Source organism: Cryptotermes secundus, unplaced genomic scaffold (genome assembly GCF_002891405.2).
Source record: "Cryptotermes secundus unplaced genomic scaffold, Csec_1.0 scaffold408, whole genome shotgun sequence".
In the NCBI taxonomy this organism is placed as follows: Eukaryota; Metazoa; Arthropoda; class Insecta; order Blattodea; family Kalotermitidae; genus Cryptotermes; species Cryptotermes secundus.
The window spans coordinates 1016588-1042991 of NW_019724588.1; the positions used below are offsets into that span (position 1 = coordinate 1016588).

The following is a 26404-nucleotide window of genomic DNA, read 5'->3' on the forward strand; positions in this document are numbered from 1 at the left end:
TGTGTTTGAGTGGTGTAAGTGCTTCAGAGAGGGCAGAGAGTGCATGGAGAATGAACCACATGATCGTAGGCTGCGAACATATGTCACTGAGCCAAACATTGATCATGCAGATGCGCTTATTCGTGAGAATAGGCGCATCACCATCAAGGAACTTGGAGCAATGCTGTCCATCAGTGTTGGTAGTGTAGAGGACATCATGAAATACCACCTGCACTATTGCAAGGTGAATGCACGGTGGGTACCACGCACTTTGATGGGTGTGAACAAAATGGTGCACGTGGAAGCTGCCAGTCGTCTCCTACAGCAGTTTGAAGATGAAGGTGATGCATTTTTGAAGTCTTTAGTGACCACCGATGAAACGTGGGTGCACTACTTCATTCCCGAGTCCCAGCAGTCATCATGTGAGTGGCAGCATACCAGTTCTCCCAAACCCAAGAGAACGCGGAGGAACCGTTCAGCAGGAAAAGTGATGGTAACGTTCTTCTGGAACTCGCAGGGGGTTATCCATGTAGACTTTCTGACAGATGCCAGAACAGTCAGTGCAGGTTATTACTCAGACCTACTGGCAACAGATGTGAAGGAAAAGATCTGATCCAAGTAGAAGACATGTGGAAAAGCAGGTAGCCTTCATTCAAGACAATGCACACCCCCATACGGCCAAAAAAAACAATGAAAATCCTCTGGAAATTGAAATGGAACCTTCTTACACATCCGCCATACAGTCCCGATTTGGCCCCAAGTGATTTCTACCTGTTCAGAAGGCTCAAATCAGACTTGCAAGGCATGCGATTTATGGACGATGACACCATCATCCAGACTGTTCGGGAGTGGATACACTGCGAACCACAAGGCTTTTTTGAAAAGGGCATCAGGATGCTTCCAGAATGTTGGAAAAAATGTGTTTACTCTGGAGGGGAGTATGTTGAAGACTGACATGCACAAGTAAGTATTTGGCAGTTATGGTTTTAAAAAAATCAGTGCCCGTCATATTTTAACCACCTTGTATATGGATTGGGTGGAGGGGACTATATTCAGGAAAATCAAAAATAGACAGGTGCAACTAGCAATGCTTCTGTAGATGTGGGACCTCATATCTTGATGTGTGTAACATGGTTTACTACCCTTAAATAAAGCCTTGAATATGGTATGCAGAAGCTCATGAAGAAAAGTGCATGTGGTATTTGAATAAATATGGCATTTTAACAGCATATAGGGCATTTTGTAAGGATAAATAGAAGCTAATAGAGTTGTAGATGTATTTACAGATTGTAAGTTGTTCTGTTGCAGGTGTTCACAGCTGATGTTTTCAGAGGTCTGTTTGGCTTTGCAACATGGTGGTGCTGTTTTGCATGGTTTTCCACTTCCTCATTGGGAATGGTGTATCAATCATACTTCAGTCATTCATAGTCTAGTTGTAATCGTTCTCTGAAGTCATATGAGAGGATTGTTTCATGTGTTTTCCACCCCTATATTTCATTCATTCAGTTATTAGGTAGCATAATGTGTTTGTTAATTGATCTGTTATGAATTCTGTTATGAGTGGGGCAGCTGTATATTGTTGCCAAGGCCAATTATGTCTGAGGAGTTAAATAGGTGTTGCAGCTCTGTGTATCCAGTCTTCTGATGTTGACATGTACAGCACATTGTAACATACAAATTCAGTGCTCTCTAAAATTATTGTTGTTGAAGTTAAGCTGTAGAGGTAAGTATATACATTCAAGGGTATGGAAGCTATTTTGGATGTATAGGTATGAGAAATATAAACTGTTACAAACTGATTGCAATATCAGTTCTCTGTATTGTGGAAAGGATTAAAAGCACTAAAAATCACTTTCCAGAAGAAAAAGGAACAACTTTAATTTTAACCCAGTATTTCATTATGTCACTGAATGGAAAGTATCACAGTGCAGTCTTGGTCAGTTCTGACCTCTTCCATAACACCACAGAATTTTGTTGAAGGACTGAGAGGAATACAATTTTAGTCTTGTCATACAATTTATGTTATGTTCTGTAGCAAATATAAAACATATGAATTTTGTGTGAAGAATTGTGCACGGTCTCATAGAACAGAAAATAAACGTAAAACAGTTTTCAGTCACTGAAACAATCATTGTTGAGATAGAGCCTTCTCTGGTTACTAGATTTATGAAGACACTACTGGGAGCATGAATGTAAAGCTGCCAAGCACGCCACCTGTATGTAATGACAGGAACATGTACAAAGGATACAACTGACAGCAGTGGACACTTCAGGGTGTATTTGTTCCAACACAGAACTCCCATTTTTTAATTGCTTGCAAGAGTGTACTGTATGCTTTGCAGGAGCCCGTTGGGTACCAAGTACACATGATTATGCTTCTGTACTAAAACAACAATTGTTATTTACACGGGAGCATTACATAGTCTTTCACTTATTACCATTTTGTTAACTGTGTTGCTGCAGCATTACTAGCAACTCTTGCCACCTGCAGTCATTTCTGTGAACTGCATTCACTGGTGAAGTCTGAAATGTGCTCTCACATTGTGAAATTAAAAAAGAAATGAAATAAATAGGTATACACCTTGTGCACCAGTTCATAGAAAGTGATGTGTACCACCTGAGTTCAGTTATGAATATTTCGTTTTGCTCATGTTGCTACAGGCTGTATATTTTTTTCTTCTCTCTTGTGACCTTAAGTGCATTTCCTTTGTATTGTTGATATTTCATGGCTCAGGCTCTGTCTTCGGGCAGGAGACAAGTTATTATAGTTTAAAAGGCTGCTGTGTGCTGCTGTTTTTCAGTTTGTGATGTTTACTTTTCCCCTACACTGAGCTGCAACACATGCTGCTGGCTGATCATACTCACATAATTGCTGTCTGATAACCTGTTTTCAGAGGAATGTTGAATGTGTGTTACTTATTTTTATGTAAAATAACAATTTTGTGTATGTTGTATTTTTACCCTTAAGACACATCTTCAGTGTATGGACACAATGTTATAAATGAGATATGTCTGAAAAGAAAAATATGTGCTTTATATTTTGATTTACTGACCAGATCGGTTTGTTTAGCAGTAATGTTCTAGACCTGTATTTGGGAGGTGCTCGGTTTGAATTTCAGTCAGAACACCAGCTATCTTGACTGAAGTTATTTTTTTTTTTCCACATTCCTTCTAGGCACATGCAAGAATGGCACCTTGAATAGGCCATGACTGCTTCCTTCCAAATCCTTTCAAATTGATTATTCACCAGTCAACCTACTGTTTGAGCTTCTGACAGTCTTGTGAAATAAACCATAAAAAGAAACTGATTAAGGTTATTATGTATTCATTGCACTGCAGTTTTACCATAACAGAAACTTGTGAATCACATTACAATTGAACTTCATGATCATATTGAAACATAACTGAAATAATTTATAATACTATAGAAGAGCTTTAATATACAAGTAAGTTGACTTGTGTGCATATATGAAAGAAAAAGAAACAGTTGTTCAGACATGCATGAGTGATGCCTTTTCTTCTTCAGCCCAGGTTCATTTATGTGGGACAGCTGCAGTAAGAGTGGTATAAGGATTGCAGTTGAATAAGTACATAGATCTATTACAAGATAAAAAGATAAAGCTATCCCTGTAACAGGCCTTGAAGGCTCATAGGGTTGTGAAACATCAAGGCTCCCACATTTTCTCTAGACAGCTCACAGATCGTGGTTAGGTTGTCAGCCTTACAGGCTGGCTGCCCTTTTCCCCCCAGGACGATTCCTGGTACTCATTTCTTTTAGAGGCCGAGTTGACCCCAGGGCCATAATTTGGCTGGAAGGATTAGGTCAATTGAAAAAATCCACCTCATCAGGAATCAGGAATATCAGTGGTGGTATTTAGGGGTCTAGGCTAAATGTTGTAAAAATTTTATTTTTATCATACTATATATGAATGTCAGATGAGAATTACAACATTTTTCACTACATCACAAATGACAGCTTTTACATGACAAAATGAGGTCTTGTTAAGGTCTTTATCTCTTATTTGAAACATGTTTTTTTTGACATTTATATTTAACACAATAGAAATATGTAAATATTTTATTACAACTGACTAATGGTTAACTTGCTACTGTAACCTGAATAATACCAGCACCAAAGTCTGTCACTGGATTTGATGTTGAGTCTCTTTTATCAGCATTGTCTTCATAACCTATGCCTGTGACTGATGGTGAATATCCAGTCAGCATTTGTGTTTGGGAGCAATTTTAAAACATTATGCAGTGGTATGGAGGTGGTCTAAGATATAATGCTACTTTCATGCCAAGCTGTACATAGATACAATCTGTTGCCCTGATTTACTAATTCACTGATTACACAAAATGGTGGCAGTAAAATATTACTAACAATAACATAGGGAGTTTATGGACTTGAAAAGTAGTAGTACATAGCAGTAGTAGTAGCAGGAACAGAAAGTGATAATGTAATGAGTGGAAATATTTTATGAACTCTCAGAGAGTCTGAATAATTCATAATTCGTTGATGTTTGGAAACAATGTAAGCTTCACACATCCTGTACCATACAACTTTGTTGAATGATATCTATATTGTAGAGAAATTTATATACTATAGATTCTTATTATAACTTATTTTAGACTATATTCCTGAATTATTATTCTTTGCTATAATTTTAAAATAAAGTTATATCATATTTTATTGCATTATATATTTTTTTTAGTATCATTATCTAGTTGCGTAATAATATATATATATCTTATGTTAGTTCGTTACCGTTCCCCAGGGCTTGCTCCAGTCTGCTGGCACTGCGTACAACAGCTGCTTGGCATTGCTGAACTTTCATTATGGCAGTCTGTTCCTTCCCATCTCCCCTACAGCTTCCTGAGGCAACAGTTGTTGCCAGACCATGGACAATTGCACACACAAGTACACATGGAGACACCACCCCCATACACCCACTCAGTACTGAATGCAATGTGTCACGTCCTGTCTGACTCAGTTTGGCTCCTGTTCCTGTTAGAGAGGGGTCCTGTGTTGCAAAAACAGCCAGTGCATTGCATGCCGTGGTCAGGGCTTCACCAAACACCTGCATTAGAAGAGAGCACTGCTGAGTGTTACTGGAAAAGAGAAACTTTTGAAGTTATCTTTATAGGTTATGTGCCATCTCTAGCTATATTTATGTATGTCATGATTACAGGAATTGCGGATGTATATTGTGTTAAGTCCCTTGGATCCATATATTCCTCATGAATTTGTATGTAAGTGTGACAGTCATAAAATGGAGTTCATAAATATACCTGTGGCATTTCATGTACATGTAAAATTAGATTGCAATAGGCACTGCTATGTGGAGAGAAATCACTAAAAACTTGCAGAGCAAGCTAAAGTATGGGCTTGTAAGAAAGTCTTTGTTCATGAACCAAAACAGCAGCTCATACATAAAAAAGGATCAGATATAATATCATTCTGCTGTAAAAAGTTTTTGGAGCAGAATGCTAGGAACTAGGATAGCTCAATCAGCATAGTGACCAGACAATGGATTTGGCATCCAAAGAATCGGGTGTTTGATTCCCAAGTGGGAGTAAGAAATTTTTCTGCCAGGCCAGCACTGAGGCCCACCAAACATCCTATTCAGTAGTATAAAGGGATTGTTTCCCCAAAGGTTAATGTGACTGGGCTTTGAGGTTGACCATTTACCTCCATCTGGTGCCAAGGTTAAATTAATGCTTTGACTCCCACATATGTCTTCACAGCATGGTGCTTGAATAAGCATAAGGACAGCTTTACACTATGGAACAGAACACAACTAACTTGCTTCATATGCTACCCTCTGTACAGTAGTATGAGACAGGATATGTGAAACACAAATCTCTGATCTTAACTATCGTAGCTGTGTTAACACTTGCAGCACCTAATACAACAAAATTAACTACCTCCTGCAGTACTTTCCATATTTATGCATAGTACCTGCATTTAAACGACTGGTCTGGTAGTGTTAATGTACACTGAATTTCAAGGGCCACGTAAAATAACTTTGGAAACAACCACTTGACAGTCACTTCTATGGTATCATTCACTGATGTCTGACGTTGAAGCCTTCTTCATTTTTCTGCCTACTGTTTTTCTACTTATTTATTCTTGCACTTGGTCACTCAGCTTAATCCTTGGTCTCCCAACTGGTCATTTATTCTACACTTCAATATTTATGGTTTGCAAGAAATCATATGCCTCAGCACATATCCATACCACTCTATGAAACTAAGTATGAGTATGTTCATATTCTTTCTTAAGCCTTTTCCACACATAACTTATCACACCACTCAACATGTAGAAGTGTCAGGACAGTGGATGTGCTGCATTTGGGGGCATTTGACTAATCCATACCCACCCAACAATTACTATCACAGTGGACTCAACCAGATTCTGCAGTCTATCAAGAACAACTGCACCTATGGACATGGATATTATTATGAACTGAGTGTAGTACCTGACAAGCTCTGTAGTTGGTTTCTGTTGGTCTGTCTTTGAGAAATTTAATACTGCCACAGAATGTGTTGACTGCAGCTGTGACACTTTTGAGACAGAGACGAAATTGCTCCCTTAAGTTGTCTTCTGGAGCCTCATCTGCAGCTTTCAGGCATCCATCTGTCAGCACATTTGCACCTTCTGTCACGCTAATGCAGATATCTGTAAGTTGCTACATATAGATATATTCTATTGAATTCATTTCACTTCCACCGCACAACTCATTTCTTCGTAACACAGTATGTCCACAAAATAAGTTTGCTGTTCAGAATGTTATTTTCATAACAATGATACACAAAAGAATGAAACAAGAACAACAATGATGACACCCAGTCTTTGCATTAGCAAACTTTCACATGTGCATCTCTTGTAATATGCAGATATTGAGGTGACAGTCACAGTTGTGCATCTCTTATAGTGTTATTTCAGTAGTTACTGTAATGTCATGTTCTACGTTTCAACACTAATTGTCTAGAGACCCCATAACTGCACCTTTATGTACCCACAAAAAAAAAGAGTTGAGAGACAAATCCAGGGACCTGTGAAATAGGGTTTTGCTCCCATAAAAACTGTTTATTTAAAGCAGTTCAAAGTTGCTAAATGAGGGGTGCACCATCTTGTTGGAAAACTTCAAGTTACTCCATAGTCTAGAGGTAATGTTCCCACCTCATGACTTGTGGTACGCGGGTTCAAATACCCGGCGGAGGTTGTCGAATTTTTAAGGGCGTAAAAATTCAGGGAACAAGTCCTCCGGGAGGGACTTTAAGCCATGTGTCCCGTGTCATAGCTTTACGGCACGTAAAAGAACCTCATATCTCCAAAGGAGGTCACTGAGCCAAATTCAAGAACGTTTCCCACCCAACAGTAGTCTCTAAGGCCTCTGATAGATGGGGGGAAGCATTATAGACACTGCCAAACTAGTGGAGGCCGAACTCACTGGCTTGGTGGGACTGATGGTATGCACCAATATCGGTAGGGTATAGAGACTAGTAGAATATCATAGAGGGAAGCACAATGGACCAATACTGGTCTCAGTGCATGGGAAAACCCACCCTCCGATAACTAACTAACTGCTCTCATTTCAGTTTTAGAAGGACAATATTTTTTAATATATTAAGGTAAATGACCCTCTTTGTGATAGTTTCTTAAAAAGGAAAGGTCTTTGGACTGAGATAGAACATAGTTTTGATATGAAATGCAGGACAAGAGGTGCACATGTAGAACTTGCAATGAAAATTCTTAAGTACATGTCATTAGTTCAGGTTTTCGTTACATATCATGGTTATGAAAATAAAATATTTTTTGGACACCAGGTGTCATTGATCTATTGATTCTTAGCTGTTTAAAAATAATGTCTTTAGAGGCTATGTCATGTCAAATGATGTGGGGATGTCATGAATGAAGAGGAAACAGGATTTGAGGATTTGGAAGAAGGTGGTTGTGGCATATTTGCATGTATGACCCCCATCAGTTAACTAGTGGACTGTGGAAAACCATTGCAAACTTCAGTCAGTAGCGCCAGCAACTTTGACAGTATATGAACCAGGTACCTGCTGAACACAAGCCTACATTGCTTCTGCTACAATAATCTGCTCAGTGCAATGTTTACCTACTAATGCACAATCTATATTTTGTATTATCCCTTATTTAGGAGTTTATTGTTAAAAAATCGAAGCATATCTTTCATCTCTGGCATGCCACAAGATCTGAACATGGTGCACCTTCTGGCACAGACTCAAATTGTTTACAATAAGTAGAGCTCTGTGAAATTGAGGTTCTCATTGTGGTGAATATACTTGTATCTTCCCCGATGTGATGCCATGTAGGTTGGTAAGTGGGTAGCAATCTACCAAAATCTCCCATAGAAGACCATGATATTCAAGTAAAATCTTACTGTCTTTTGTTTTCTGATGTTTGAAAAAGGTATATTTTCAAAATGAGTTTACCTTTTTTACTGTGTTCTTAATTTTGTTAATAATTTAAAGTAAAAAAAAAAGTAAAGGTATCCCCGTAACAGGCCATGGAGGCCCATAGGGTTGTGAATGTTGAGGCTCTTACATTTTCTAGACAGTCGGCTCACAGGTGGCGGTAAGATTGTCAGCCTTACAAGCTCGCTGCCCTTTACCTCCAGGAATATTCCTTGTCCTCATTTCTGTTAGAGGCTGGGTCGACCCCAGGGCCATAGTGCGGCTGGAGGGATTAGGTCAATTGAAAGAAATCCACCTCATCGGGATTTGATCCTGCAGCCTTCCGGCTTGTAACATAGTGCCTTAACGAACTATGCTACGCGTGCCCCCCTTCTGTTAATAATTTTCAGAGTTTAATTTATGAAATAAATTTCATTATTTTTATGTTTTCATTAGGCTCATACTCCACTATCTTGTGATAGTTTCTCCCTGCTGATTTTTGTCACACTCTTTCACATGATACAATTTGCTCAGTAACTGCAGTTATCAAACGGTAAGAGTTCTCATGGGTTACTATATTTTTAATTGTTAACATTTGAAGTAGTGTGTGATACATAATTTGTAATATGTTTATGGTCCATTTCTGTACAAAATTTCACTTGTCTGTCTCCAGTGGTTTATTAGTTATCATTATAAAAGTGATCACTAAATACAAATGTCATGCAACTGCTTTGTTACGTTTCTATATCTGTCAGTTGCCTTTTTATAAGTTGGATGTCCTTTTAAGCTGTCAATGCACAAAGCTTCAGGAACATACATCAGCCAGCACAAATGGTGTTCTCATCTTAGAGGATTGCATGTTGATATTTCTGGTGACAGCTAATAAGAAGGTACAAAAGTATGGTGACTTCTAGTAGTATGGTAGTGTGTATGAAGTTCTATGAAAATCTGCCATTTGGTTTAAAAATTGTGAAGGAGAGATGGAGATACAAAGATATTCCTTATAAAGTAAGAAAAGTAGGCTGAATGGCCATGCCATGGCTCAAGCAGTTAGTCGCTGGCTTCCCACCGTGGCGGTTCGGATTCAATCCCGCATCTGGTCAAGTGGGATTTGTGATGGACAAAGTGGCGATGGGGCAGGTTTTCTCTGAGTACTTCAGTTTCCCATGCCAATCTTCTTTCCACCAAATTCTCCATCATCATAATCACCCGGGGCAGGCTACAATAGGCCAATCAGTTGCCACCGTGCCAAGTGGACCCAGCTGGACTCCAACCCCCACTAAGCAAATTTAAAGAGAAAAAAAAATAAAGTAGATTACAAAGAACTGTGTGGCTCATTTGTTGTGTTTGATCTCTGCTAGGAGTTAACTGATTCAAGCATCATGCAGTTATTTGTCTGAAAGGACAATTGAATTGAATGATGATGGTAAATGAAGGCAGATTACACATACCAGAGCAGTGACAGTATGTAGTCGGTAGGTCCTCAACAAGCCTGTCTTGTGTTCAGTTTCAGCTGCAGCTCTGCAGAGTTGATATCGATCAACTGGTCCTGGAGTCTCAGGGCTGCTACCATCTTGAAGCACAGCCAGTAAATAGCCTGCATGGGCACAGCATTCTGTCAGTGACACCACCAGGTCACAAATCTCCTCAATACATACCCGAATCTGTCACAGATGATAATTTCATTATAATATGTGGCTTCAGCAGCTTCATGTTAACAGTGTGCAACAGTTTCTTGCTTACCAGTTTTTAGTTATTATTGGTTTCAATGTGAACTCCATTTCTGACTTCATATAACCTTGTAACTGCCATGTAAAATAATATCTTCCCATATCTGAGACATAAAAGTTCAGTCTTCACATATATTTATATATACATTGTATATATTGATGCGGTACTTAATTATGCACAGGGACAATTTTATGTTTACCAGCCTTTTTCAAGATAACAGCAAATATAAAATTGTTGCAAAGACATTCATCTTCATAGATTTGAACTTATTATTTCTTTAAGTTATTGAAATTGACTATATTTATGAGTATTATTCTTGTTCATTCATTGCTGATGTTATTATTACCTGATGTGATTTATTTAGTAATTTGTTGGTGTAATGTGAAGCGTAACTATATTTCATGATTGTAAACCCTTGGTTTGTTTTATGAAAGAGAATAATGTCAAGCTATACCTCTTGTATGCCTGTGATAGTGTCACGATGAATTAGCGCTGCCAAGTCACGAAGCAGCACTGTGAGACCTCTGGTTCGAGATGCCACAGTCTCTCGACATCGAGATACACTCTCTCCAAATACTGAGAGACTGGCTGTTCTTACAGGTCTTGTGTCACTAGCATAATAGAAATTCTCTTTAGTTTTATTTCTGTTACCTAATTATGTAAAATTGATTTATTAGGTACTAGATTTACCAGCTGAAATATGTACTTAAATGACTGCAGTTTAATAAAAGAATGAATCTGTAAACATTTCACAGAATTTTTTTGGTTCAACATTCTAAATGCTTTTGGGGTCTCTATATAAAATTATATACAAATATATTTAAATAATAGTTTTATTTTCTGGCCTATTATATAGGAAATTTTGGCAATAACAAAGAATACAAATCTGTCACTGAGGTAACTGGATCCAAAATGAAACTTAAATTAGGTTACTACCCAAATATGAAACAGAAGTGATGAAAATGACACCATATTGTATAGTTTTAAAGGAGGCAGGACTGTCTTGGACGGTCTATTCTTGAACTGATTCATGAAACAGAATACAGTAAAGTAGAACATGTTCTCTAATCTGGAGTTCACATACAAGTATTTTCCAAACATGTTGCTTGATACTTACTTCATTGGCCTTGATATTATTCATTGCAAGTGCAATCTTTTAGACTGTTTAGTTACTATTCATGTACACCTGATCATACTCTTATTACAGATATTTCACTGCATAGTTACAAATTTGTTTTGCTTGTATGTCATCAAACATATATGACATTGAAAAATCTTCTAAATAAAATCCATATTTTACATTATATACCAATTATTATATGATCAAACATTATTTAGAAAAGAATATAAGAAGTTTTATATGAGATTCACATTAAGTAGAGGTTGTGGTGGGCCAGTACAAAATCTGTTGGAAATCCATTGTGTAGTTTCAGAGGTAAACTGCAGGGACTTCTTAATTATGTAATCATTTTATGTACTTTGTACAAGGAATACTTGAAAATATAAGTGCAATAATGTGAAGCAGTGGCAGATACAAAAGGTCAGGTAATTTCAAATTTCCTGTGTTTCTTGAATTAAATAGAATGTTGGAGTGCAAAATATGAAAGAAACTTAGCATCATTACCTTGTAAGCAGAAGGAGATCAGCCACCGTCTGCATTCTATGTTGACAGAGGTCACAGGTTAATGCCAGTGCACGGGCTTCTGGTAATCCCACTGAATACTCAGCATTAGCTGCTAAGGACTCTTCATGACAGTTTCTTTCCATTGCAGATTTTGATTCCTCTGGACATTGATCCTCATGTCCATGTTCTGGTGCCATTTCTGAATTTGTCCACAAATATATGTCAAGGTGTTTCCTGTTGATACAGTAAGCTTCGTGTTTTAAATTGATTGACAATGTTGAGTAATTATGGAAGATCTAATGATTCCGCTCTGAAGGCTACTGCAGACACAAGGATCAGTAATGCACTACTGTGACAGGTGTGTGATACGAGTAAATGTGTCCTGGATTCCTCTGAAAGAGCCAATGACCATGGTTGCTATGCTAGATGACAATCACATGACGGAAGCTGCTAACATTTCCTTCTTTACAATTTTTTATAAGTTGTTTTCAATGAGCATTAAAAGCAGCATGCGAACCACGACACCAGAATGAACTGCACAAATTGCTAGTACAGTTGTGGACAAAAGAAAGAATAGCACATTTAAGAGAAATGTTAATCATGTTATAAAAAGTCTTATGATATATTGTTTATAATTCTAATTAATTACAATGCGAGAGTCTTCAACACTCATATTTTTAAGAGTTCTGAAGAATCTTGGATTAGAATAATTGCAGTCTTAAATTTAGATGGACTATAAGTGAGAAGATGACATAAAGAATTCTTTGTAGGTCTGTTTCTCTTCATGAAAATTCTAAACTTTTGCATTTTTCATGCCATTTTGATTATCATGCTGCTGCTGAGGATGATAGTTGATGGGCTCCACCGAGTTTTGACAAGCTAGTTGCTGCTCATTTAAATGAATAATGCCATGTCTTTTATGGAACCTAAAGGTTTATTACCTTCTTCACAAGAGGTCATAATTGGACTGCAACCTAGGCCAGATTAATCCAGACCACATCATTACATCTCATTTCTTTAAAATCTTAATGGTTATCCTCACATCTGTGTTGGTTGAGGAAATATGCTACAACCCGGAAGGTCACGGGTTCTAGTCCCGATGTGGTCATTGGATTTTTTTCAATTTACCTAATCCTTCCAACCTCACTATTGCCCTGGTTTCGACTCAGCTTGTAGCAGAAATGAGTGCCAGGGATCTTCCTCGGGAGTAAATGGCGGCCGGTGCAAGGCTGACAACCTTACCGCCATCTGTGAGCTGATTGTGTGGGAGCCTCGATGTCTCACAACCTTATGGGCCTTCACTGCGTGTTGCAGGGATAGCTTTACCTTTTATCCTCACGTCTATGTCCATACCTCCAAAGCAGCCTTTTCCCTTTACATTTTCAACATATTGGACGACGACGACAACCAACAACAACAAAAACAACAAATCTGAGCCTGTTACATATCCCTCACATCTGTACCATGTGATATACTGCATGTAAATGCTCAAGATTTCAGGGTTTCATGGCGCTGAGTATGAAAATTACTGCCCTGTGGGATATGACGCAGTGGATCGTTACCGACTTTTCGGAGGAATGTGATGCCTCCGTCTTGAGGGCAAAACACCGTTCGGATTAACATATAGTAGTATCGTAATCTAACATTACCTGATTTTGTTCGAAAACTATGAGAAGTAAAATGAAATAAAGAAACTTATCTAACAAATTGGTAGTCCTGTAAATTTGTTTTGACTTTGATAAAACATTCCTCGTTAACTGGTGACTTCCGTACTATGTTGGCATTGCTGAATATTGCGTTGACGCGAGTATCTTGCTTTATGTGCAAGGCATGATGGGGCAGTAATGGAAAAGAAGTGCGCGGGTGGATTCTTTTGAAGTATTTTCGTCGGCGGAAACAAAGAAAGATTTATACTGTAAGTGGTTGGGGAAACGTTATATATCTGTAAGATCTCTTGAGACCGTAATATATGATTGTACTGTATTGGCAGATGCAGAGTATAAAATTTACCGTACGCTCTATATTTTTCACGTACACCTCTTCGTTACCTACCGTAGTAGACGATGTACTATTTGTAAATCTACGAGTATGACATTTTTACTCTCATTAGTCTTTTTCTGACACCGATCTCAACTATAAGCGACCTTAACCCCTTTTTTATAGCATAAAAGCGGTCAATGTCCACTGTTGTTTCGTTTGTGGGCATTCGATTCGGCTGTACATGACACTGGATAATGAGACTCTTCAAGCAGTTTCATTACTTCTACAAAATTCATTTAACCAAAAACCCCCGGCGAAGAACTCGCGCTTTTGTTAGTGCCAAATAATTATTTCCAATGTCAGTTGGATTACCAACAGGTCGTGGATGATTTCAATTAGTTGCAGCCTCGGAAGGGAAAGTCTGTAGTTACTTTTGGACTTTATCGGTTCGATATGAAATTAATTACGACTGTTAGCAGTATGACGAGTGCTGTGACCTATTTTAAATTACTTAATGTAGTTACGGGGGGAATCAAGCAAGAGAATAATAAACACTTTTTTTTTCAGTCTGATATGAATTGTTGCATGCTTTTATGGTGCAGACTTGGATTGTCTGTTCGTGCTATTACAGGGTGTGGTTCTAAATGTCCCTATCGCACGAGTTTGTCTCCATAGGACGGTCTGTTGACCATCCATGTCGACATCCTCTGTGAAGTCCCTTCCTCCTCATTAACTGAATGAGCTTGGGGTTGCTAACCTGCTACATACATACATTTACAGAACGCAGTATTTGAGACATTGTCTGGAAATCTGTTGTGGAATTAGTTAGCCAAGTTCAGAATTCACGAATTACATTTTTAATGGACACATATTTGTATTTTAGAATAGGAAGATATTTGCAACCATTTGCTTTTTAACACATATTAAGGAACAAGTTCATTTACATCATAACAGAACATGCTGCCGAGGTCAAGTCCATCCTTTCGTAATTTTGTTATCAGATGGTACTGTATGTATGTTTCTGTGCGTAGTGCTGAAACTACGATAAACTTCATTTAATTGATAAGGATCGTATTTTAAAATTAATGTTGATGCTCAACGCCGGTTAATTCTTATAGATTGTGTAAACAGAATGTTTTACCAGCAACTTAAAAAAGAAAATTAGACATGTTGTCTACATATTCTATGGCTACGCCTAACAAAATATTCCTAATGGGTTTTTTTTTTTTTTTTTTGATTTAACATCTTAACATATTTCCCATTTGCTTAACCGATGCCAATTCGGCAGCTTCAGAGATAGAAGTGACTCCTGGATGCTTGTATAGTGTGTACATTTAAAACAGTCTAAACAACAATCACGTACAGCGGTACATAAATAAAATGGGAATCTGTTCCCCTGGTGTAATGGACTCTCCCGGCTTTCCTCGTGACACCTGAATCAATGTCACCCTGGCTGCTAGGCTGCTGCTGTCATCGTTTGCGCAGAAGCTCTGCAAGAGTGAGCATGGTGTGTGTAAAAGATGCACGTGCGTTTAATAACCCAGACAGCCAATAGTGGAGAACTGAAAACCTACACGCAGTATATGTAACTCTTCTACATTCGCTGAAGTTTTAGTGACCGGATTGTTGGGCGTGGCCTTTGGCCATCTCGATCTCCAGCCCTTACACCACCAGACTTCCTTCCATGGGAATTTTAAAAGAGTCTATAAGAAGAATCCAAGAAGCTTAGGGGATCCAAAATATTTTACTGAACTGACATTTTCTGGTGGATATTTTCAGCTTCTACGGTAAAGATACACGCATTTTGTCAAATTTCCACAAGTAAGCAACAAAAACTAACAACTCATTTATCTTATTACATTGATATCATCTATAAGCTTACACGTCATATTACAATTTGGGTTGAGTTTTAAATGTTTCACGCTGTATAAGATTCATTTTGACTCAGATGCAAGTTAGTGGCAGGCAAAATATGACTGTAGGATAGTAGTCGACAGCCTCTTAGGTTCTGAACTGCTCGGAATGCATTGAATATAACTGAGGATTAGCTTTAGAAGAAATCAGATACATGCGTACATCGTACAGTGATCGGTGAGGGGCAAAATTTATCAATGGTTGGTAAGTTTTTGCTGTAAATTAACGATGAAGGAAACAGGGAAGCAAATCATAGTTTAAAAATGATTGTGTGGAGGAATGAAAACTTGCACATCATTTTTTGCAGGATTTTAGAACTGCTCCTTTATTGGAAGGCATGCGTTACTTTTATGTTTGTGACATAAGTTGTAGACACCCGGTGTTATGTCGCTTCCTTGTCCTCATTCTTCCATTGAAGGAGAGGCTCCAGATAGAAATCGTTTGCCGGTCGCCGATAAGAGGTGGTCATCTAGCGGGGGTTGGACTGGGGCCTTACAATCCCTTACCATAAAGATACTAGCATGTTACGAAGTGTTACACAGGACTTCTGGATGAGAATTGTTACAGAATTTGGTTTGGAGAAGCTCACGGGGAGACACCACTTGGAAGGTCTTGCCATAGATGAGAAGATGAACAGGATATTTGGCAGAATGGGTGAAGAAATTGCAATAGGCCCATAATTTAATGTAGTCTACATGCATTTCTGAATAAGTTACTTCGTTTATTGTTTTAAAGTTGGTAAAAAGGTAAATTGGTCCCTGTGCTTAGCTAATTAAGCACTACGCCATGAAGGCGTATGGGGGGTGGATTTATAGATCTACATTTTCTTGATCTCGGTACTGGTTAAAGGTGAGTGGTCAGCTTCACGCCCCTGCCGCTTTACCCCCAGGAAAGAGCCCCCGGTACCCATTGGATAAGAGGTTGGGTGGATCCCAGAGCCAATCTGGACGAGTTGGAGAAGAGAAAATTCTTGCTCCCATCGGGACTCGAACTCCGTCCCCTCCGGCGTCCAGCCCGTAGCCAGTCGCTATACCGACTGCGCTATCCCGGCTCGTAGTTTAATATCTTAATTTAAATGATTACACACTGCTGAAATATTTGTCTTGCAACAGGAAAGCAGGCGAAACATGGCAAATTCTGATAGGGAATAATTCTTTATGCTTCCAGCGCCGCAAATAGAACTCCGTCATGTTCAGTAGGGAGTTGAGCTTACCATAAATTTTAGTCTATAAACATGGTGCCCCTAACACCATGTAATTTCCAGTTAGAAGCCATGAACATCCAGAATATACATGTGCAAGTCCATAAGAAGTTCAGATAGGTCACATACCGTATTTTTTTTTATTGCTAGTGGGGTGGGACTAAGTCCCTTGTACTGCGGCCACTTCTGGCCTATTGTACCAGCCACAGATGACAGTTGAGGGTGATTGTTGAGCAATTTGTAGAATTAAGATTGGCAGGGGAAACCGAAGTACTCGGAGAAAACCTGCCCCAGCGCCACTTTGTCCACCACAAATCCCACTTGACCAGACCCGGGGTCGAACCCGTGGCGCCGCGGTGGGAAGACAGCGACTAACCGCTTGAGCTATGGCGCGGCCCTTAGCCCACATACCGTAACTATGAGTTCTAATGTCACGCCTGAACAGCTGCGTGAAATTAAATTGTATTTCTCTCATAATAATATGTTGCCTAGTTTTGTATGAAAGATTAAGCCCTTTCCCTGGTAATACAGTATGTACCTTCAAGATTCGTATTAATATTATCCTCCATCTACTCCCCTGTCTTCCAGGTAGTCTTTCAATTTTCAGACCAATTTTATATTGTAACATGTAGACCCTCTGCTGAGTAATGACTCTGTAAACAACACCCGCTGCTAGGCAACAAACTCCTAACAAGAAACTATTGAAAAGAAATAGAGGAACGGTGCCTTCTGTGCCGTCCGTGCCGAGATGTTATAAGCAGGGCAATTAGTGAGAGTTAGACCGTGTTGAGGCTGGTTCAAATACCTCCACCGTGACCCTACGAGTCGTAGGAGGCGACGAAAAGGGAAGTCTCAAATTTGATACAGTAATATATGGTCTCGAGTACCAAGGGACTCGGACCCGAGAAAGACTACACTGGCAAGGAGCAGCAGCATATACAAAAGACAGACCCGTCCTCTCGTCAGAGAGGGCGCTCACAAAAAAAAAACCGTACAAGACCGTAACTGTCAAACAATAATAAAGATTTGGTCGCAAGCCCCAGATGGGTGCTTTATGCCAAGATAAACTGGCCGACTGACCGTCGGTCGTCAAATGAGACTCAGACTCAGACTCAGAGTTAGTGCAGTGCAGTGAGTGCCGTGCGGCGCAGTGCAAGGAAGTGAAGAACTGGTTGGTGAGTTATGAGTTATTCAGAGAATTGAATTGTAGTTCAGCCATTGTGAGCTGTTGTTAGATGCTAGTACGTGAGGTACGGGGATAGTTCGGGAACCCAGAGTAAGGGGAATGTCCACCGTTGGAAGACGGAAGACGTTAGCAGGCAAAGGCTGATGAAGACTGTAACAGACTGAGAACACTAGTCTCTGTGTGACAGTGGTTTGTAAACTGTAATCATGATTTGTGTGTTTAAGAGTTTAATTAAATAAAGTTACCAATCCAAACCCCGTCTACAGGCACTCATACAAGTGACAATATGTATTTATCTCCAAGCGTGATACATTTGCCTGACATCTTATCCTCCTTGATTTGGTCACCTTGATCTAATTTTATGAAGATTATGAAACTCCTAATTATGCAAAAGGAACTCATAATCTGGATTTATAAGGTGGGAAAAAGCAGTCTGCGTTTTCTTCATGAGTTTAATAGAAAATTACGGCAGCTACAGTGTAGGACGTTATTAAGAATCAGTGTTTGCAGTTGGCAATGATTCACGTGCTAATTGAATGCAAGGCCTGAGAAGTTTCCGATATGAACTCGACGCCTTGGCCGAACCTCTAACTTGCCGTAGACACGCTCCAAATATTATTACACCATGATTAATCCCAGGCACGTCATACGATATTATAATACAGAATTTAAATTCTCAGAATATGTTGGAAATTGATCACGAAAATAAACTAGAACCACGGAAGTTCGTATTGTGCTGATTGAAAACACTTTTTGTGTGTTAGGTATATCGTTCATAGTGCATAACGGCGACATGAAGGCTTAAAAGTGTATGCAAAGCATGTAATTAACCAATTTATATTGTAGAATTTAATAGTTTCTAAAAATATGACAGAAGAATGACTTCAGATAATAAGAACATTGATTAGAAGGCAAAATGTAATTATGTTACAAGCGCTCGTGTGTCGGTTTCACCTGGGGGTTTAGATATGTAATTGAATAACCCCCCACCATTCTACTCACCCCCTTATTCGACAATTTGTGATTGCCATATTTGTTACCCAAATATTGAGATACGCCGAAATACGGATCATCAGTTACCATAATATGACTGCGTACCACACATTCAAGTACTTTTCATGTTCTAGTCAGGTCCCATTCGTTGGGTTTACCGCGGCCACAAATTCTGCAGCAATACCTATACACAACACCTCACGCGTGGAATGCTGATCCGTCAGAAAGTTCTGCTTCTTCAGACAGTTATTTGTCTCCAGTCTAGGCTGCTACGGCCTGGACGACAGAAGAAGCGGGATCAGTCCCCGGCAGGGATAAGGGAATTTTCTCTCTTGTCCACAGCGTACAGACATGTTCTGGGATCCATTCAGCATCTTTTTCAGTGGGTGCTGCGGGCTATTTCCCTCGGCGTAAAGCGGCTGAGGTGTCAAATTGACAGCTCACCTCCATTTAGTGCTTATGTTCATTATGCGTGGAGCTCTACCTCCACACCACCGTACTTTTTCTTGGCGTGGTGCTTAATTGTGCACAAGGACAACTATATCTTTACACGTTAATGCAGGAAATTCAGAACGAAATTATATCGTAGCGACTCTCATATTTCAACACAAGAATTTATATTCCGTTAGTTGTGGTCTAGTGATCGGAGTTCCTAGCTACAGATACAGAGGTCCCGTGTTCGATTCCCGGTGCTACCAGAATTTCTGGGTAGTAGTGGTTCTCGAACTGGGTCCAGTCAGCCTCGTGGGAATGACTGAGAAGCTATATCAAGGAAATAGCGGCTACGGTCTAGAAAACCGAGATTATCGGCCGTGGGGATGCGTTGCGCTAACCACGCGACACCCTCTGTCCGATAAAGTTGGCACTAACTTCGCTGACAAGTGGCGGTCGCTCGGTCGGTATAGTTCTCTTGCGGACTACAGGTCACGGAGTTTTATTTTTTAATTCTAAAACAGAGTCTCCGATGTTCGGCTGCAACACAGAAATAAAATTATGCAAACTATTATGCTTTACCAGGTGAAAAGAGTAATACAGTTACTGTATAGCTTATTGACAGAGTCATTGTACAGTTCTCTGACGTGAGATCTATGCCCATTAGTTTCTAAAGACGGTGCCAAATAGCACTAGAATTTCGTAAGTACACACAAGATGAATAACAACACACCCTCTTGTTATCTTACTAGTCATAATCATTCTTTCTTTCGATCCATGTTCCGTAGCATTATCGCCATGGCAACATCTTCGCCTCGTCGTGCCAGAATCTATATTTAATTGCGGTTTCCGTTACTCTTGGTTACGCCTCACTTCTGGCCCCCACCCTAATCTTCCCTACCCTTATTATTACGTATTTTACTTTCTCATCTGCAGAACTTGGCGTAGAACTCTGTAGGAACAGAAGAGGAGACGCTGAAGGAGACATAGAGTGTGCAAGTAAAATTTCTAACTGTATGGTACAACGTGCTCCATTATCAGTATTCAGTATATAGTTTGCAACTATTGTATACGCGGTACCGTAGTTGGTTGAGGCACTATGCTACAAGCCGGAAGGTTGCGGGTTCTAATCCCGATGAGTTTATTGGATTTTTCAATTGACCTAACTCTCCCATCCGCACTATGGCCCTGGGGTTGACTCAGCCTCTAACAGAAATAAGTAGGAGAAGTATTCCTGAGAGACATAAAGGCGGCCGGCACTTAAGGCTGACAACCTCACCACACGCTCACCACTATATGTGAGCCGATTGCCTAGAGAATGTGGGAGCCTCGACGTCTCACAACCCTGTGGGTCTTCACGGTCTGTTACAGGGATAGCTTTACTTTTTGTGTTTAGTATTTAGGAGCTAGGGAACGTTGCATCTCCTTTTGTTGCTGAAACCGAGGATTCAATGCGACTAGTACCAATGCGCATATTCGGGGATAGCTGTAGTAACGGTGTTGTAAGTGAAACTGACTTCTGTCTAATTTTGGAATCCCTGATATTATGTAAGGAGAGCTCAATAAAACTTTGGTGTTTGAAAAAATAACCCAAGGTAAGAGAAGCTAGGAGCATGCGGGCACATTCATAGCAGATTGTAGACTTAACCGCATATACCCGTACCCTACAACGATAAATGATTCAATGTAGACTTATAAGGTAACTGAAATATTCATAGAAATTTGTACAACGCAAAATGTATTTAATTACATCTGGGCATAGAATGAAAGACGCGGTATAACCGAATGTACGAAGTAGCCAACTACAAAAAAGTCTGCTGGAAAATTTTAGTGGACGAAGTATCATTGTGATAGGTACTGTAGGTTGTCATTTTATTCGATAGTTTATTTAGTCGTGCACTCACTATCATCAGTAAAATTATCAGGCAGTTAACACAAGCTCATTCTTGTTACTATTCAGGTTGGGTTATTTTCGATAAGTAATTGCGAGTAATTTCTTCACAGGTGGAGAGACAGGCAAGACGATTTAATCTTTAGAACATTACAGATATCAATAATCTGTACCATCGAAACGCTTGGTCTAGCGGTAATGTTCTAGGTTTGTGTTTTCGGGGATGGTCATTTTGAATGTCAGCCCCTCCAGGCAAAAGATAGTACATCCTCCAGGATAGCACCACGATTAGGCGACGATCACTTCCTTTCAGATCGCTGCTAATTCATCAGTCATCTTCTCGTCCGACGCTATATAGTCTCGACATCGACAGCTTGTTCCCCTTCACACAGCGCTTGTCTACATGTGATCCTTCTGAGACCGTTAGAGAGTATGAGGCATAGTGCGTGACAATGGTCCGAGGGGTAACGTTTCACCGGGGGATGCCAGGACGCCGAATGTCCAGTCTGAAGGTTTCCAGACGAATACCGGGATAGTAACTTAAATAGGGTCACGACATCTTCCTTTCAAATAAATGCCAATTAATTACTCAGTATCCAATCATTCGAACGTATGGAATGCTGAGTTACTAATTGGGTTGTTGCCGGTCACGGTAGCCGAGCGGTCTAAGGCGTGCACTGTCTTCGCTCGCTCGGAAGCCGGGACCGTAGGTTCGAATCCCACTCAGGGCATGTTTGTGTGTGTTTTTCTGTGTTTGTCTACAAGTAGAGGCCTCGCGACGAGCTGATCACTCGCCCAAGGAGTCCTACCGTATGTGTAAGATCTAGTAAACCGAAGTGAAACGGAGAGTTTCATGGAGGTAGGCCTAGGCCCAAATTGGGGCTGTAGTGCCACAGGAGAAAGAATTGGGTTGTTAAGTATGCTAAAATGCAATGAGACAATTCCCTTGTCATGTTTTAGTCGTTCTACGGGTTTCCAGAATATGCATATAGAGCAGATTTGGTTCCGTAGGTACCCAATCATACTACTGCAATCGTGGGTTCGAATCCAATCGAGGCATGGTTATCGGTCTGCGTTTATTCTGTTTGTGTCTTCCTGTGTAAGTAGCGACTGATAGCGACCTAACGAAACACAGGCTGATCCGGAATCCTGCCCCCTGTCTATGAGATTAAGAAACTGAAGTGAAACGAACCGCTTAACGAATGCCCTGTGCTTCAGAAGAAGCAACAGAAATTAATAATCATAATAACAATAAATCGTACTAGCTTCACTGCTTAAGCTACAAAAAGTGTAAATGAATTAAGTATAATTTAAGCTGCTAGTGGGATTAACTGGCCGATCACATTGGCCGCGCTGTCTAAGACCCGTCCGTACATTGGGATCGTGGGTTCGAATTGATCTTGAGGCATGGATGTCTGTGTGCGTTTATTCTGTGAGTGTGGTGTCCTGTATGCAGGTAGCGGCCTTGCGATGAGCTGATCCCCCGTCTAAGGAGGCTTATCGACTGTGTACAAATCAAGAAACTGAAAAAGCGGCCAAGGTCCAACAAAGGACTGTTGAGCCAGAGATAGATTGATAGATAGAGTCTGGAGTCATGTATTTATTAACAATCAAATTACCCACCAGACAAGAACAAAGTTTCATCAAACACAGGAAATATCCAGAAACCGAATTTCTAAGCCAGACACAAATATTAGGTGCAGATGCTCTGAACGGCCCTGAACACAAGTTGGTTTAACCGACTGTACCGCTAACGTAGCTACCTGTCGTCTTCAGAGCACTTCACTACTACAAGTGCATTAGAAGAGAACTTTTGAGCGTTTCTTACTTCACAATACTCCAGTCAAGATGGAGTAGGAAGTGGGAAAGAGGAAAGAAAGCCCCGGTGTCGTGAGTTACTCCTGTCTGCAATTCAGACTTCATTAATCAGAACGATAGCCTTAGCGTTAAGGGGCCCATACACGCAGGAGTCTGGTTCGCGAGTCCGGCTCGCCGAGCTTGACTCGGGACCCGGGCTCGGATTAATTTCACCACACACGCATGAGCTGACTCCCAACTTTGCGACCCACACACGGAACAGTTTGGTTCATTGAAACCCGAGCCGAGTCGGATTTGCGAGCCAGACTCGTGCGTGTATGGGCCCATTTAAGGAAAACTGCCGTCGTCCTCCCGCGCGAGGGCGAGTTTGTGTGACTACTGAACGCGTTGTCCCATTACCTTTCTAGTGCTGCAATGATGAGCAAAGATTGAGGGTGTCTGCAAGCAGGATGCTCAGAGAATATTTAGACGCAATAGAATAATATATAATATAATAATTATTAATATTTATAATATATGTAATAATATAATATATAGTATATAATGTGAGGAGAAAGATGAAATTTTATGTAAATGAGGATGCGTTCGTCGGATCATGTGGGACCTGTGGAAGGGACGAGAAATGCATACAAAGATTTAGTCGAAATAATTGAAGGAGAGGCTTCGTTTGGGAAACTTGTTATAGATATGAGGATAATATTCAGATCAGTCTTCAGGAAATAGGATGTGGCGGTGTGGACATGATTGGATTCATCCGGCTCATGAGACTCTCCAGTGGCAGGCTCTTGTAAACTTGGCAGTGAGCCTCCGGGTTTCATAAAGGGCATGACATGCTACTAGCATTCTGAAGGAAAACTCTGCTCCATGGGGTTACTTGTGGCGACGAATTTCGAACTGACGATTGCAAAGAAATGATGACACTTGTTATTAAATTTCTGTTCCGTATATATTGCTGTGTAGCGTCCATAACCTGTAGTCTTGAGCTTAATAGATTAAAAACCATCAATTTGTTTTGTTTACAGTATTTGTGGTTTACCCAAATTCTTAAAAAGAATCTCACACTCTTTCTTCCCAGTCTTTTCCTAATGGGCGTTGAGACCCAAGCTTCAGAATTATAGAGTATAAGATGAAAAAAAGCCAATCCTCTTACCTTCGAATTGGGCATCAGAATGTTGAGAGGTATATATTGTCATGCATAATATGCCGCAATTTCATATAGAACACCTCTCAGTTTGGAAAGCAAGTGTTGCTTTGTTAACTTGGAAGTACGGAAGTGTGGGAAATACGCAGAAGAAGGGGCTTATAACTGTGTTTTCTTATCTCAAAACAGTAGCTTACATAAAAAGGGCAGTTTGCAGTGCTGTGTCTCGCTCTAGCGGCAGTGTGAGTAAGGCTTTGTAGTAGTTGGGTTCATATATAGAGAGAGCGCGGGTGATTGCACAGCTAATTCGGCATGGTGCCGGGTGTTAGCACCATTAAATTGTGAATAAATTGTACATATTAGTCATATCAATAACATTGATCTTTAACTTCTTTGATCGATATTTTGAACAGTGATAAACTAAGGAAATTACTTTAATGACCGAAGGTGAAATGTTCAGCATATTTATCTTACAATAAACACAAGAATATACCCATAGAATTCGTGCCAGATCCTTTGCTTAGTAACAGACCTCAAAACCCTCCCCCCAAAGAGCGGAATTATTTCTTGTAGAGCCTCAGTTTTGAGGCTTTCTTATTTTGAAGGGCGAAACTGTGGAACCGGTTCTTCAGCAATTCTGTCGTTTCATATAATTCCTGAAATAAATGTCTCATTTAAGAATGCCCTCTTCTGGGATGTGGCACCGTGTAGATCTTGTGTGAATCGACCTTCCTCCGAAACGTCTTTTCAGACAAGATCTACATGGCGCCACATCCCAGAAGAGGGCATTCTTCATAGTCACCGCCATGAAAACCTCAAATCTTACAATGTCTCCTTATTCGGAATAGTCAGTATCATAAAAGCAAAACAACGGGGCACAACGGCGTTCTGTAGGCATATTGAACACCGAATTGTAATTTTGCGTACTTTATGCTGTTTTCGGATGTTACTAGTCGAATATGTCGAATGAAAGCCTTCAGAAGGCAAGGTAATCATACGAGTTGTTAAATTGCACCTGAAGAAGCCCTTGTCGTGGCAGTGAAAGGAACAAAGAAGAGACGTATTGCCCTACAGAGGCAAATATGGCTGGGCTCCATGACTCCCAAGCTGATGAATTCGTATGAGAGGGAAAATACAGCGAAAGAAGATTTTTGGGTTGTGCGTGGGGCTGGTAATACCTGAAAGTAAAATATTGTGTTCTTACAAATTCAACAATGACACTGTCAGCAGAAAATTTCTGAAGTGTATATCTTATAGAAGATGACAGTACACTTTGAATAACAATGAAGATACAAGTAATAATTCTTTAAGAATATTTTATATTAGTTTTTTAACACGTACACGTCAGTATCTGTCAGACTTGCATGTAAAGAATAGCGTTCTATATGAAAGCAGCAATTTTCTACGTTTAGTGAAGCTCGAGATGTAGTCTCGCGTGTAGCTGCAGTAATCTGAATTATTAGCTGTTTCTGGATATGCGTATAGTCCTGTAGTGCAATATGAAGTTCAATGCAAGGTTAAACATACAAGACATATCAGTCAACGGTGCTATTTTGTTGTTTAAACAAATATAATTATAATATTTCTGTGCTATTATTTAATTTTTTTAATAATTAAACTATCGTTCATCCTTACATCATCCTTTTACTTACCGGTTGTGGGAGTAATAAGGAGTGTTCTCTCTCAAATTGTCGGATCCCCGTCACATTTTACACGGGAACCATGCAAAAACTAAGGAACAATTTTTCTTCGTCAACCCTCCACTTCAACGTACACAAAAGAAATTTAATGAGGCGTTCGACTATACCTAAACCCGAAGGAAAGATAGCACTTCGAACACATAATCATACATGGGAGGAAAATAATATAAATTGATCTGAAAACAAAATAGGCTGTCAGTATATGAACTGGATTGAACGTGAACACGATGAACGAATTTCCGGTGTGCATAAGAAGTCGACTAAATTTTTTGGCCAGCTGAGTGAATAACAGCTTCTAACACAGGACCCTGTCCCGTTTAGATGGCTATGTTTCTTGTTCTTATTTTAGAGGAGTTCCCGCCGATGGGAGGCAACATAAATATCAAG

General features: G+C 39.9%; 2 protein-coding genes across 4 annotated transcripts in view; one reads left to right on the forward strand and one right to left on the reverse strand.

Annotated features, from left to right (window-relative positions):
* The window catches only part of LOC111862329 (transmembrane protein 161B), a 29100-nt gene extending 26111 nt beyond the window's left edge, over positions 1-2989 (forward strand). For all 3 annotated transcript variants that reach the window (XM_023847624.2, XM_023847623.2, XM_023847625.2), the window contains exon 11: positions 1288-2989. In XM_023847624.2, coding sequence (XP_023703392.1) covers positions 1288-1407 — 120 coding nt within the window. In that variant the 3' untranslated portion in view covers positions 1408-2989. The remainder of the gene's footprint in view (positions 1-1287) is intronic.
* Positions 2990-3144: 155 nt separating this feature from the next.
* LOC111862330 (talin rod domain-containing protein 1) lies at positions 3145-12913 on the reverse strand. The gene is made up of 6 exons (XM_023847626.2): positions 12890-12913; positions 11762-11995; positions 10592-10748; positions 9858-10070; positions 6462-6671; positions 3145-5060 (listed from the first exon to the last, which is right to left on the reverse strand). The coding sequence occupies exons 2-6, from the start codon at positions 11956-11958 to the stop codon at positions 4731-4733; spliced, it is 1107 nt and encodes a 368-aa protein (XP_023703394.1). The 5' UTR covers positions 11959-11995; positions 12890-12913; the 3' UTR covers positions 3145-4730.
* Positions 12914-26404: the final 13491 nt, after the last annotated feature.